The sequence below is a fragment of the Zonotrichia albicollis genome, chromosome 15, assembly GCF_047830755.1.
Source record: "Zonotrichia albicollis isolate bZonAlb1 chromosome 15, bZonAlb1.hap1, whole genome shotgun sequence".
Lineage (NCBI taxonomy): Eukaryota > Metazoa > Chordata > Aves > Passeriformes > Passerellidae > Zonotrichia > Zonotrichia albicollis.
In genome coordinates, this window is record NC_133833.1 from 17,748,098 (window position 1) to 17,763,013 (window position 14,916).

The 14,916-nt window shown below is 52.9% G+C and overlaps 1 protein-coding gene across 4 annotated transcripts in view; it reads left to right on the forward strand.

Moving 5' to 3' along the window:
• The first annotated feature begins 6,265 nt into the window (after positions 1-6,265).
• FBXW11 (F-box and WD repeat domain containing 11) overlaps positions 6,266-14,916 on the forward strand; it is a 58,404-nt gene continuing 49,753 nt past the window's right edge. For 2 of the 4 annotated variants that reach the window (XM_074552537.1, XM_074552539.1), the window contains exons 1-2: positions 6,274-6,428; positions 14,507-14,586. Coding sequence is in view for 2 of the 4 variants with exons in the window: in XM_074552538.1 (XP_074408639.1) it covers positions 6,384-6,428 (45 nt within the window). In the remaining 2 variants the exon portion in view is untranslated. Of the gene's footprint in view, positions 6,429-14,506; positions 14,587-14,916 lie in introns of all 4 variants that reach the window. The other 2 variants (XM_074552538.1, XM_074552536.1) reach the window with 2 other exon arrangements.

Here is a 14,916-nt window from a genome sequence, read left to right on the forward strand (position 1 = left end):
GGCAGAGGAAGGACAGCCTGCAGCACAGCACCCTGCCCTCAGCATCCCAACCCCAGAACCCCAGGGGTTTTTTAAGAAGCCTTTTCTACTCTGCCCCTTGGGCCAGCCCTGGCTCTGTGGGCCTGCCCTGACCTCTGGCTTCTCCTGTGGCCACCCACGTGTGTCCCTGGCTGCCCAGGGAGCCCCTGCCTGCTCCCACAGTTGGGCAGGCAGTTTGGGAGAGGTATCATTAATATCAGGGCTTTTAGCTGAGGTTCTCCAAGGCAGAGCCTCCACCTTCCATGGGAGCAGCAGGGTTTGGTGTGGGGCTCTTGGCCTGTTGCTGCCACACTGGGGCTTGTGCAGTTATTCCTGGGGCTGAGACTGCCAAGCTCATGCTCTGCCTCACACAGTCTCTGGTCTGCAGCTGTGGCAGGTGGGACGGCCTGGCTCGTTCTCCATTCTCTGGATTCCCAAATTTCGGACATGGGAGGTTTCTGCTGGAGCAGACATTAAAGTGATGCACAAATCTCACACTGTGTGTGACCCAGGAACACAAAAGTGATACTGTTCAGCTCTTGGTGTAGGTGAAGGCATCAAGATGAGCTCAGCACTAAATTAAAACTATAAAAATAATCCCTTCAGCTGCTGCAGTCAGGGGAAGCAGAAGAACTGCTCCTGCAGCCTCCCCATTTGGTGCAGCCAGGGATGTGTGTTTGTGTGTGTGTGTGTATTGCTTAATAAAATGCCAGATATTTCTCAGTTGACCCTTTACTGGCAGCACCAAGCCTGGTTTCTGCTTTCCAGCAGTGCAATCCAAGAGGAAGCAGGAGCAGCGAGGCCTGGCTGCTGTGGAGAGATGCCCAGAGCTCTGCTCTGCTGTCACAGCTGTGTTTGAGCTGCTCTTTGCCCGTGGAGCTTGGCTGGTTCCTGGCTCTTCCCCTGCTGGTTTCAGTGACAGCACAGCTGTGGCTGGCTGTGCTGGGTCACCTCAGTGCCTGGCACCTGGAATTCTCCCAGCAGCTCCTCACCCATGCAAGGGCTCTGGAGAGAGACGTGCTGAAACTTTGCTTCCTTTCAGCTGCCAGGATCAGGTCACTGGGTCCCTTCACATTCAGAAAGCAGCTCTGCTGCAGCCTGGCTTTTGTTCCCGGTGCACTCAGGCTGCTCTCTATCCAAAAGTGCCATTTTTCACACTGAATAATGCAGAGCATCAGGTGGGTTCTCCCTGCCCTGTCCAGGTGGGCATCCAGGCCCATCCAGGTGCCTCAGCTGCCTCCAGCACACGGGATTGCTGCTGGGATTGGGAAGGGAGTTTGATGGGGCCACGTTTGGGCACTTCCAGCAGGTTTGGGATTGGAAGCTGGGCAGGATTCTGTGAGGAATGACTATTTCCCCAGAAGGGATCCAATCTTCGTTATCTGGAACTAAGAGAAGAAGAGTCACTCCAGGATGTCCCATGGAGTTTGTTCTGTGCACATTGGGGAGGTTCAGAGGGCCCATCCCTGTGTGCTCCTGGGTTTTGATGTGGGGCTGGAGGCTCCTTGTTATGGTTCACCAGCTCCTTCTGGCTCTCTGAAGGGTTTTTTTCCCTTGTGCCAAAGGCTTCAGCTTTTCTGAAAGCTCTGGCTGCATGTGCCTCTCCCCCTTGGGAACACCTGGAATTTGGGGTGTCTGTGTGGGGAGGCCGTCCCGCTCCCTCTGCATTCTGCACTCGCTTTCCAGCTGGCCCTGCATGCTCAGATACTCTGATAATGCTCTTCTGAAACGCTCCTTTTTGTCTGGCTGTAATTAAAGCCACAATTTGCCCTTTCTGAGTTGTTATTTCGGGAGCTGGAGCTCGGCCTGTGCTGTTGTCACTCGTGGGTTACAAATGCCATTGTCCCGGGCAGCCGGGCCGGCCGGTGCTGCTGGAGGCAGCTCTGGAATCTCACCCCGCTATTTTTAGGCAGTGCTGAAAAATTGCTCTTCCAACACTTTTGAATCACTGTCAGTGCTTAAATAAACCAAAGGGCAGGTCCTGGCTGCTGTAAAGAGCGGGATGGGGAGGTGGCCTGGAGCTGCTGCAGGGCTGAGCTGCAAATGGGGGAGCTGGGGGAGCCCTGGCCCTGGCTGGGCTGGCAAGGGGCTGGGAGGGGTCACACATTGCTGCCCTGGCACAGCACTGCCACAGCTCTGACACTGCCACAGCTCTGCCACTGCCACAGCCCTGACACTGCCACAGCCTTGTCACTGCCACAGCCCTGACACTGCCACAGCTCTGCCACTGCCCTGACACAGCTCTGCCACAGCCCTGACACTGCCACAGCCCTGCCTCTGCCACCCGTCTGTCCCCTCTGTGCAGGTGTCCTATGGTCACTGCTGTGCTGGGATGGCTCTGGGCTCCTTGCTCATCTCACTGTGCCCCATTTGGGGTCAGTTCTCCCCCCTTCCCTCTGTGTCCCCAGGTCTCCCCGCTGGCTCTGCTGCAGCCCTGTGGCCATGCCCTGTGTGCAGCTCTGCTCTCCCCAGAGCCACCACGGGGCCCACCCTGGACCTGGCAGCTCTTGGGCAGCTGGGATGGAGGCAGGAGCTGCTGAAGGACTCTGTAAATCCTGTGAGTGTCCCTTGTGTGGGCTCCCCTCCCACCCCAGCCCCCTCCAGAGCTGTGAGACAAAAGCTGTTGCTCACCCAGTTTCTCATTTTCAGTGCCAGGGCAGGAGTTTCCTGAGAAGCTGCTTCACCTGTTTGGCCGCCAGGATCACACACTGGCACAAACCCCTCCTCCCCAGCTGAGGGATCCTCACAGCCGAGTTTCCCTGCCTGGTTGTTCCCTGCCATGAGCCTGGAGATCCCAGGTGGCTGCTTTGCTTCCCTGCCGAGGCTCGAGGACTTGCTTGGAGTGGGAAACCTTCAAATCAGCCTGGCTGAGGCTGCTGGGATCTGCAGTGTGCCCTGAGCTCGGCTGCCAGCCCGGGGAGGAAAGAGGGGCAGCGGCTCCTGGAAGGAGCCTGGGGAGCCTGGGCTTGTCTGGGCTGTGAATCTTGGCCAGCCTCAGGACAGCCCGGTGTGGGAGGGTGTCAGGAGAAATAGTTCAGCTCATTGTCCAGAAAAGATATAGTGAGAGAAAATCCAGCGGTGTCGCTCCCAAAATGCTGCCCCGGTGTGCTGTGGTGGTGCCAGGGCACGTGAGAGACAGACAGACAGACAGACAGACTGACAGAGCCTGTGTGGGAATGGAGCCTGTGGGGATGACCAGGGAGCAAATCCTTCCGTGGGACAATGAGTGGACAGAAAACACGGACAGAGCCGATGGCTGAGTCCCACTGGATCAGCCCGGGGGAATGGGGGTGCCCAGGGTTTTTCCAAGCACAGAATCACTTTGCTGCCGTGCAGTGAGGCTGAGGTGACCCTCCAGGAATCCCCGCCCTTGCACAACACCGAGATATCTCCAGGTCGGGACTTTCCCTTCCACTTCCCCCCATCCTCATCCTCGCAGGAAAACCGGCAGAGCGAGTTCTGTGGGACAGGAACGGCCCCACCTCCCTGTGTGCCTCCACCTGAGCAGGGGCCTCATTAGCATTAATTAGCAGCTGTGTCCCTGGTGGCTGCTGTGCAGATGTGACACAGATCTGTCACACACGGGCACGGCCCTGTCTGAGCGGGGCACACCCAGAGACTGCTCCTCAAATTCCTGCAGCCAGGTAGGCACGGGAATGTTGTGCTTGAACCATGGAGACATTTAGGGAGGAAAAAACCTCCCTAGGGAGGAAAAAACCTCCAAGCTGTGCCTGATCCCCTCCCTGTCCCCAGCCCAGAGCACTCAGTGCCACCTCCAGCCCTTCCTGGGCACCTCCAGGGATGGGCACTCCAAACCCCCCTGGGCAGCCCCTCCCCATCCCTGAGCCCCCTTTCCATGGGGAAATTCCTGCTGTGCCCACCCTGGGCCTGCCCTGGCCCAGCCTGAGGCTGTTCCCTCTGCTCCTGTCCCTGTTCCCTGGAGCACAGCCCGGCCCCCCGGCTGTCCCCTCCTGGAAGGGGCTGTGCAGAGCCACAAGGGCCCCCTGAGCCTCCTTTGCTCCAGGCTGAGCCCCTGCCCAGCTCCCTCAGCTGCCCCTCCTAGGACTGAGAAACTCACTCTTTCCCAGTGAGTTTCTATCTCAGAACTAATTTATCAAAACCTGGATTTTCATCTTATTATGCCTCAGACATGTTGCTCAGTCCTCATGAGGTTTTAAATTATGACTTGTTCAGAAGCAATTTTAATTTACAGGTACAGGGGTTGATATCCCCACTCCTGAGTTCCTTGGTGTTCCACACTAAAGGCAAAATATTTGATGCTTTTCTAATGCTTTCCTTAATTATTATCTGTGTTTTTCTCCTTCTCACATCATACGAATTGCTTTTATTACACCATTAAGAGCATATTACAGGAACTGCAATTCCATCTGACATCTCCTGCCAGAGTGAGACCCATCCTGATGTGCAACATCCATGGCTGTGCTGCAGGAACCCTCAGACTGCCGGGGTGGCCACACTGATTTACCCTTTGTACAGAATCATGGAAGATTTCCCCCCTCCTTTTTTCTCTTTTTCATTTTCTCCTCATTTCCTTTGCCCTAGGAATCCTTCCCATCCCCAGAACACCAGGCTGTGCTTGGGAAAGCACTGGGAGCCTTGTGCTGTCAGCAAATCCCTGCCCTGGGTATATTTAGACTGAGACATGCTGATTTTTTATTTTGGTGTCCCAAACAAATCTCTGCTGCCTTGGTCGATGTCCAGAGCCAGGGCCAGCAGAATGGAGCTGGAATTTGTCCCACCTTTCTCTGTGTGGGGTGTTACACAATGGGTACAATCCCACTGCAATCTTTCCTTAGGGGTTCTGACGGGAAGGATCCAGCCCAGCTGCCAGGGGGCCCAGTTTGGCAGGAAAGGAAGGATTGTCCCTGGCAGGGGTGTCAGGTGAGGGGCAGCCCGGGGGGTTTGGGTGCCTTGCCCCACTTTGGGGTTTGGCTTTGTCCCCACAAATGGAAACGGGAACACATCAATTTGTTATCCCCAGGTGAGCAGCAGCAGGGGTTTGATGGGGAGGGGCATTTGCAGATCTTGCTTTGCCTTTTAAATGCCTTAAGAAGGGTTTAGACCTCATGGTAAGTATTGCTCTAAGGGATTTTGAGTGATGAAGGACATTTCTGCTGACTCCACTGGCCTGTGGAGCAGGTGAGCTGTCAGTAAGAAAGGACTTTGCACCATTTCCATTTGTTCATCCTCCCATCTCTTCACCATTTGGCAGAGATTTGAACAGGTAACAGAAGAAGATGCTGAGCAGGAAGCTGCAGGTCCATTTCCATGGCAAGCCCAGTGCTGTGCTGTCACAGCACTTTGCTGCTCTGCACAGTTTTGCTTCCAATTCCCAATGCCTGTGGCTGCAGCTGGTCCCTGCTCGTGGCCAGAGGGCAGCCTGGGTGTCCTTGGTCCCCAGAGCACCTGGATGGGCTCTGGATGCCCCGTGGCTCCTGTGGCACAGGCACAGTTTGCCAGCAGGATCCAGACCCCAAAGGCTGAATCAGATGCTCATTGCCAAGGGCTGAGGTCAGCTACATGGATATGCCCAGTGGTGCCAGCAGACCAGGCCTAAGGCACAGATCAGGACTTGTTAAACAGAACAGTTTATTAAATAAACAGTCCAACATGCAGAGCCATCTCCTGAGTCCATGTACCACACAATCCCAGACTTGGGCTGGAAGGGACCCTAAAGCCCATCCCATCCCACCCCTGCCGTGCCAGGGACACCTCCCACCATCCCAGGCTGCTCCAGCCCCAGTGTCCAGCCTGGCCTTGGGCACTGCCAGGGATCAGGGGCAGCCACAGCTGCTCTGGGCACGGCGGGAATCCATAGGGGCGAGTGCCAAGGGCGCTTCCCAAGCTCCCGATCCCGCAGCGCCCGGCAGCAAACCCGGCCCTGGCCGCTCCCACACGGCTCTGCCCGCTCGGCAGCGCGGGACAGGAGGCCTCGGGAGCTCCCGCCGCCCCTCGGAGGCGCTCGTTGCCGCCCCGCTCCATTCCTGTTCCGTTCCGTTCCGTTCCGTCCCATTCCCATTCCCGATCCCGATCCCGATCCCGATCCCGATCCCGATCGGGCCCCTCAGGCCGCTCCCCCCTCCCCCCCCCGCCTTCGGCGGGCGCGCGCCTCTCCCGGCACCCCCCGCGCGCGGCCTGTGCCCAATGAGCAGCGCGGGGCTGCCCCGGGGGGCGGGGCCGGGCCCCCGCTCTTTCCGCGAGCGCCGTGACATCACGGCGGCCGCAGCGCGCGTGCGTGTGCGCGTGCGCGCGGCGGGGGCGGGCGGGCCGCGGCGGGGCCTGGCGGGCGCGGGGCGGCGGCGGCGGCGGGGCCGGGCAGGCGGAGCGCAGCGGCCGCCGCCGCGATGGAGCCCGACTCGGTCATCGAGGACAAGACCATCGAGCTCATGGTGAGTCCCCCCGGCCCCCGCGCACACCCTCCCGCCCCCTCTCCCCCCCCCGGCTCAGGCCCCGCCGGCGCGCCCGGCCCGCGGGGTCCGGCGCCGCCGCTGCGGGGGCTGTGGCGGGCCCTGCTCGGCCCCGGCCCGGCCGCGCTGTCCCCGCGGGGGGATCCGCTCGCTCCCGCCTCCGCCCGGGGCGCCACGAGCGCCTCCGTTTCATTGAAAATAAATAAATAACTGCAATGAACCCCCGCGGCGGGCAGGGCCGGGCCGGGGCACGAACCGAACGCGAAATGCCCCGGGCGGGGGGATCCGGCCCCAGCCCCGGCCCGGCCGGACCCCTCCTCGCCCCCGGGGCGGGTCAGACCCCGCACCGGTGCTGCGGCTCCGCTCCGGCACACACGGAATTACCTAACGAGACCTAATTGGTGTATTGGTTCTGCTGCTCATTAACGCTCACGCCGCTAAATTCGCGCTAGGGGAGAAGCAGCCAGGTGGGAGCGTTAGAAAGAGGTGTTGATTATTTATTTTAAATATAAACAAATTAGGTTTCTATGGGCAAATATCGGAGGCCCCTCATTTTACTGCCTTTAGGCATGAATAAAATTAAGTTAGGAGTTGAGAGAGAATACTAATCGGTAAATATATTCTAATTTATTTGTTATAAACATAATTGCATTTTCTCCGAAGCATAATTTGCTCTCATGTACAAAATTTTATACAGTTCTCCAGAACTGAGGGGCAAAATGCAAATAATTTCCCTTTAAGGCACTCTGAAGGTGAGCTGGGTTCAGTGGAGACATAAATGGGTTTTTTAGCCCGTGGAGTTGTTGCTAAACTACCTGATCCAGAATATATGAACTTTCTTTAAGTGTGCCATCTGGTCTCAAAAAGCAGAAATAAAATGAAAAAGAAAAAGGGGAACCTAGAAAACCTTTGTGTATCTGTCATTATTTCTGCTGATCACTGAGGGCAGGGGCTTAAAAGTCATTCCTAGGGTGCCTCCTCCCTGGTCTGTGATCTCACACTTGCCCTGGGGGACATCAGAGCAGGACAGGCAGGGCTGGGGCAGAGCTCAGGAGCAGCCTCCCAGAGGTGCCTCCTGAATTCCCGCGGTGGGAAGTGTGCTCTGGTGCCTTTTTTCTGCCGTGGAACGCTCACCAGCACTCCTCAGCTTTGGGTTCTGTGAGGTGCTCAAATTGCATTTGGAGCTGGAAGGTTTGGCTCCCTCACCTTTCAAAAAACCCCACTTCTTTGTGTTTTCACAAGTGCTCTCCCGTTTTAGTCTCTCCTCTTTGTGGCCAGGTTGTATCAGGAGGAAGCAAATGAGATTTTTGCTGGTGAGTGTTGTGCCCTCCCCTTGCTGGAGCTGGGAAATGTGCTAATCCATGCAAGCATCAGTGGGGCTTGGAGGAGTTTCAGTCTCTAGTAGGAGGTTTTAGAAATACACTTTTCTCTCTTTCACAAGAAATGGATAAATGTAAAAATTGAATAAGATGAACAATTAATTCTGTCGTTTCCAAGAGAAAATGGTGCTCTCTACAATGTAGTTAGTAGTTGAATTTAATGTTAACCTTAACTTGCACAGGATCACTTGTGTTTGAGTGGAGGTGTTGCCCTAAAAGCATTGCAGATCACTGCTGGATGCAGATGTGGAGGTTTTGCCTTCTGGTGTGGTGCAGAAGGGGAGATTCTCCAGGAGATCTGTTTGAATCCACAGGGCAGAAGCTGTTTGGGCTGAGTTCCCTGTTGGGGATTTCTGTGTGATCTGGAAATGTGGGAGTCAGTCTGTGGGAACATCCCAAACCTGGGATCATCCCAGTCATCCCTGGCAGACTTAGGGGGATGCTGCTCCTTTCAAATGTTCCACATTCCTAAAAGCAGATGTTTTATACCCCTCTTTGATCAGGGAGATGGGCTTTGGTGCATTGCTTCCCTCCAGTGCCAGGGATGAATCTGTAAATACAGAAATGAGCAAATACAGGAGCAGAGTGTGATCTGAAGGTTCTGAGGAGCAAATACACCATCATTCTGATGAACATAATGTGTCAATATGTTAATTGCATGTAAGTTTGAGAACATGCTGCTCTACTCATCAACTGTGCCTTCCCTGGATTGATCATTTGCATTTATTTCAAGGAAAATCAGTCATGGAAATAATACTGTTCTATTTTTAAGGCTGGAATCTCAGAGAACTATTTCAAGGTTTCAGAGTGACAACTTTGATTTGCTGTGTGAAGTTTTAGTGGGTGTTCCAAGCCACTGTGTCCCTCAGGACAGCTGGAGGCTTCCTGTGCCCTGTGCTGCTTCTGTGGGTGCTGTCCTCAGTCATGTCCAGGGGATGGGTGTTGTGGTGCCACCTGTAGGGGTGGGGTTCCTGAGGGTGGCTGGGCTGCCCAGGCTGAGCTCCTGGTGTGTGCCAGGGCTCACTGTGGGCTCAGGGAAGTGCTGGGGGTGAGCAGGTAATCCAGAACAGATGGAGGGTCACTCACTGAAAGGGCTCTTTCTGCCCCTGGTTTTGGTTTTCTCAGTGAAATTAGATAACTGTGACCTTTTTGCTCTTTTGAAGAACCAACTGCAATGCTTTGTGAAATAAGTTTTGTTGCCTGCAGATCCGAGTTGTGTATAAAATCCGTGTTCAGTTGCATCAACCTTGTGATTTGCATTTCCCTTCAATATCTGCTGAAAGCCTTGTATTCTTCATTTTCCCAGGACCCTTCCCATGATTGTTATTTAGTGTTACCAGCAGCTTTCACAGTGTGGGAGGGTTAGCTGCTTAGGTTGTACTGAGGTATTTGTAACCGAATACATCAGTGTGGTGAGTAGTTTGGGGGGCTTTTTGTACATTTGTGGGGTGAACTGTGTGCACCATGAGATGTGGAATAAATAAATAAATCTGCTGCTCCCAGGCTCCTGTACCTACCAGCCACCCACGGGAGAAGGGTCCTGAGCAGGAATCCAGTGTGTGGAAATTGTCCCACTCACTGAGCTTGTGCCCCTCGTGTTTGACTGTGGCCTTGCTGCTCAAGCTGCTCTCCAAACACAGGTCCCTGTGCTGGCAGCTTAAATTCAGCACTCACTGCTCTGTGGTAGGAGCATGAACAGGTTTGGGGAAGGCCATGCCTGGCAGTAAAATGGGCAAGCACTTGTTCACACTGCTGTCATTTGTATGTTGAAGTTGTATATATGGAAATAATCTACCTAACACATGGCCTTCAGTGTCTAGAATGCTTCTCTCTGGCTCTCCTAAAAGCATCCAGTGTTTAAGTACCTTGGTAAATAAGAAATGAAGAATTATAATTGAATATCTTGCCAAAAATCTTTGTTTCTCCTGGTAGGACTTTGATGTGAGGTGGAGGTGTTCAGTTCAGAGGTACCAGCCTGGGAAGGAAGTGTTTCACACAGGCCTGAGCAGCAGCAGCTCCTGCTGTAAATCACTCCAGGGCTACCTCAGTTCCTTGGGTCACTGCAGCTGGAGATGGTCGTGCCCCCAAAGTATTTAAAGCTAAAGTGCAAAGTAAATCCCACCATTCTACAATACAGCTGTGTGTATCTCAGTAGGGCTGTGGTGCTCTGGCTTTTTCCTTCCCTGTCTCAGTCATTGCAAGCTAAGCAGGCAGTTGGATTTGTGGGATGGTTTTTTTCACATACTCTTGGAGGAACCCTTTAAAGAGTTGACTTTTGTAGCGACTCTGACACAGGCAGTGATCATCTTTGCAGCTGAAACAAAGGAGATACTGTTCTAGCTGAAATGTGACTGGTTCTTCATTGAAGCCTGGGAGTAGATGGAGTGTTAGTAAGCTATTTGTAAACCTGTGTGTAACTTGGATGTGCTCTCTTCAGCAGGATAACAATCCGTTTGCTTTGCTGGCATCTTTTTTTAATCTTCAGTAGCTAAATGAGCAGAGCTGAGAGCTGCATGTTGGACAGTAAAGCCTGCAGGGTTTTATACATGGGAAAAAAAGCAATGGCTGGAGCATAGAGCTAAAGAGGTGGTGGTGGGATGGATTTGAGGAAGGCACAGCCTTGGGATTAGCCTTGGGGCAGGGGATGTGAGGTCTGTGCTCCTGCCAGGCTCTCAGAATGACAGTCCTGTTTCAGAGAGTGCCTTGCAGAGGAAGGATGCAAATCTGAAGAGAAGAGATTGCTGTGACTTTGGCAGCAGTGCAGAAAATGGGAAGGAAGAGCTTAAGAACATGAATTAGAGCAAGGCAACTGCACTCAGAGCCAGCAGAGTGGTGAAAGGAGGGAAGTGGACAAAGGAGTGTGGAAAGCTTTATCTTTTGGTAGGGTTAGCTGGAGCAATGGCCTGATTGGGGAAATGAGGTGGCAGAGAGAAGGAGGCTATAGAGATGCAGAAGTGTGTAAAGTTATCTGAGGTTTCTGGTGATGGTGGCAGCAGCCATCAGATAATTCAGGTGAAAGAAAGCTGCACATGTGCCAGTTGTGGGGGAACTTCTGAAACTGAATTGCTTTTGGTTCTTAATGAAAGGAAGTTACCAATTATTGGAGAGACTAAGCCCTGGTGTTTAACCAGAGGCTTTTTAAACTTCATTCCAGACTCAGAGATTTCTCACTTCACATTGCAGTTACATTTTCTAACATAACGAAGTTGTCCAAGCTCTGCCTGGTGCTGAGCAGAGGAAGTTCCTGCAGTCTGGAACACGTGCAGGGCTCACCTGGGCAGTGCGATGGGGCAGCTCCCGGCCTGTGCAGGGCTCACCTGGGCAGTGCGATGGGGCAGCTCCCGGCCTGTGCAGGGCTCACCTGGGCAGTGTGATGGGGCAGCTCCCGGCCTGTGCAGGGCTCACCGGGGCGGTGTCACCGGGCAGCTCTCGGCCTGTGCAGGGCTCACCTGGGCAGTGTCACCGGGCAGCTCTCGGCTCCAGGGGCCGCCCCAGAGCCCTGCCCGGGGCTGGCAGCTCCCAGAGTGAATCCCTGCCCAGGTGTCCGTGTGGAAGGAGATCCTGTCTCTGCAGCAGCTGCTGTGGGTGCAGCTGCCCTCTCTGAAGTGCTCTGGGGCTGCTGCTTTGATGAAAAGCCCATCTGCCTTTGGTGTGTGTCAGACAGTGCCGGCTGTGTCCCTCAGGATACAGAGCTTTGAGCACTGCTGAGATTTGGGTCACTGAGGAGTGTTGGGAGCAGCATCACAGCAAAACAACCTGCCTTGTTCCAAGCTGTACCCTCAGAGAGACCTGGGAGTGTTCTTTGAAAGATGGATGTACCTTTTCATTTCATGCTTTCTCAAACATCTCTGGTGCTTGTTAAATCAGCTTGCCGTGTGTCTCGGGGTGTGCTGGCTTTGTTGCCTCGCGGTTTAGCGGTCGCTGCTGCTTTGGCATTTGCAGTTGCCCAGCCCTGGGCAGCTTGGAGTGCTCGTGCAGCAGCGTGCTCAGGGAGATTGCTGATGGCTTTCAGATGAAATGGATGGTGCAGCAAATGTGCCAATGCGAGAGGAATGATGTGTGGGAGAGAACAAGAGGCCGTGCTTGTGAGAGGGCTGCTCCGTGACAAGGAATTTTTTTTTTTGTTGCAGGGCAGAAAATGAATTGAAAGGAAATGAGAATATTGACTGAGTTGTTTAAATTAATGCTGATGGATAACAATTCTTTCCTTCTAGCTTTTTCCTTGGGCGATGTCTTCTTTATACGGATGCCACTGTTTATGTTGTTACATAATCTGATTTTGTGGTTTGATTTTTTATGGCATCATTATTCACAGAAAATCCACTTTTTCTGGAAATTCCCTTCCTTCCCCAGTTTATTGATGTATTTATGAGCTCAGTGGTGTGACATCTGACAGCCTACTCTGTTTCCCTGTACCACTTCCACACATTTCCCAATATGAGCAATGCATGACCGAGAGCAGATAATGCAAAAATAACACAATGCCATTGGTGTTGTAACAACGAAAAGCATTGACTCTTTCTGAAAACTCAATTTGCTCCTCACGCAGGCTGAATTAACAGTGGGAACATTTGAAGGCATGTTGTTTCTTTGGTGCTTTGTTAATCCACATCCCCGCAGGACTTGCATCCTTGTACTTCCACCCCAGGAAATTAAGAGTTTTGTGTGGGATCAAAGAGTAGTTCAGCTTCCTGGGCCCATTTGTAGGATGAATACAGATGGAAATTTGTAAGATGTAGGTAGGGACCCACTTGCTAGGAATAGGGAGTGATGTGTTTTCTGGGTAAAATGACAAAAAAAGCTTTTTGGGTCAACTTCAAGCTGCTGGCAACAGTACAGAATTTTGGTTTACTCATTGACTTAGAGGAGAAGAGGAGAATCACTATATATATATAAAAATATATATATTCAGTGTTACAAGTTTGCTCTGAGTTTCATTCTGTTGAGTTCTTGAATGTGGAGTTTTGGTACAAAAGTTGTGCCAATGTGCACTCTTTGCCTTTTTGAGGGTGTGAGCTTGTGTATTTCCGCATGGTTTGCATGATGGGGCTGTTTTCAAGTCTTCCAACCTTTGCAGTGAAACCAGTTTTTGATTTTCAGACAAAAATGCCTAAATCTCTTTGAAAATCTATACTCAGAATTTGCAAAACTTAGTAAGTTCCAGCTTGGACTTGATAGAGAATCTCATTGGCAATTCTCTTAGGGCAGGGGAGGACTAGCCAGGGAAACTTGTTATTCAGGCTGTCTCCAGCACGCCAGGCCTTCTGGAGACAAAAATCAGACCTGTGCTGTTACACTTGCAAATAATGTTAAGGTTTGGCTTCCTGGAGAAGTGCCTCTCCTTCCAGCACCCTGCTGGCTCTGCAGTGACTTGGCAAATCAGTGCATTTATATAATTTGATAGCTGGCTTCTTGCTGAGCTATATTGTACTCTGAAAATTCTGAGTCATATGCCTTGACATCCTAGCACTTTCCTTGGCAGCCTTAAGCATCATGCATTGGACATGGTACTGGGCCCACAGCGCTGCTTTGTCCTTGAAACGCTGCCCTGGGCCTGCTGCCAGTGCCTGGGAGCAGGACACCACCCACCAGGGAGATGCTCCTTTCTTTAGGGAGCTGTGGGCAGTCAGGACAGTGCTGCCCTCATGGAGATGGTTTCCTGGCACAGCTGGAGACTGTGGCATTTTCCCACCCTTCTGTGAGTTGCTGGAGCTCGAGGTGTGGGATGCAGCAGTGGAGGCTGAGTTTAGCTCTGGAGGGGCTGCAGAGCAGAGGGTGAGAGGTGGTGGGGATGTGTTCCTCTGGGGATGTTGCAGCATTTTGTTCTCCCTGCTGGTAGGGGCAGCTCCATAGGCCATGGCCTGAAGTTTTTGAAGCTCTTGGTGGAAGTTGCATGGTTTGGTCTCTGCAGGCTGAGCTTTCTGTTGTATGTGGAGTATGAGTTTTCTGCAGACCCCATCTTCTCTGAGGTGTCACTTTCTGGCTGCTTTAAAGTAGTCACACTCTCCCTGTGCTGTTGGCAGGACAGGCTGGAGGCCTTTTATCTCCCTGCTTAGCAGGAGGTGGCTTGTCTCAGGAGTGGTGTACAGTGTCTTACTCTCTTCTGACTCTAGATTGTTTTCCAGAGACACAGCAGTACTGCAAATGTACTGAATACAGTGCTGTGTTCCCATCAGGAGTGTCTTGACAACTCCATCTTTGTGCTGCAGATGTGTAAGGCAAATGAGGTCATTTTGAGCCTGGAAACAGGGAAATAATCATTGCAGTGAAGTGCTTTAGAGGATGTTTATGGCAGACCAGGGGAACTTCATTGAGCTGTCGTGCAAACCTGTGTTCCTGGAGCAGGCCTGCGAGGTGTGAGCTGCTGGTGGAAGCTTTAGGACTTGGCTCTGTTATTTGCCTTGTAGCTTCTTCTCATCTTCCTTAATCTTAGCAAAGTGAGCTGTACCCAAAACCACTTGTTTGGGTGAGCCAGGGTAAGGGAAGGAGCAGTTTCTTGTCTGTAAATGCGTTTCTCTGTCTTAGATCCACCAATCCGACAACCCCACTAACGTAGTCGGTCCCGGGCTGGGCAGGTGCCTGGGCTGCCTTTCTCTAACAGCATTAGCAGTAATTGGGATTTCGTTCAAGAAAGAAGTAGATACACCAAGCTGAAGATGATTGGCTGCTCTCTTTTAACAGACAAGTCTGAGAAGGAAAACCCATTCGAATCCCCTTTCATTCTGGATTGGTGGATCTGAAGCCCAGAAACAAAGTTTCAGGTAAGAAGTCACCCTGTACTATATCTTGCTGCTTCTGCTTAGATGAGTTTGTCCGCACATTCAGTCCCTGCTTTAACTGCTTCGTGTCCCCAGGTGTCAGGGCACAGGGAATCGGCTGCTGAGCTGAGTCAGGGCATGGCCAGGAGGTGCAGGAGCAGTGCTGGAGGGAACGGCCAGTCTGCTGTGGAGCATCGGGCTGGGAGCACGAGGTGAATTCTGTGAGGGCAGGAACGGGCCCAGAGCCATTGCTACCACATGTGTGTGTGCAAGGGGAGAGCAGCCTTGTCAGTGACTGTCCTGGGCTCCTGTGGAGTTCAGGGAGCTCCCAGC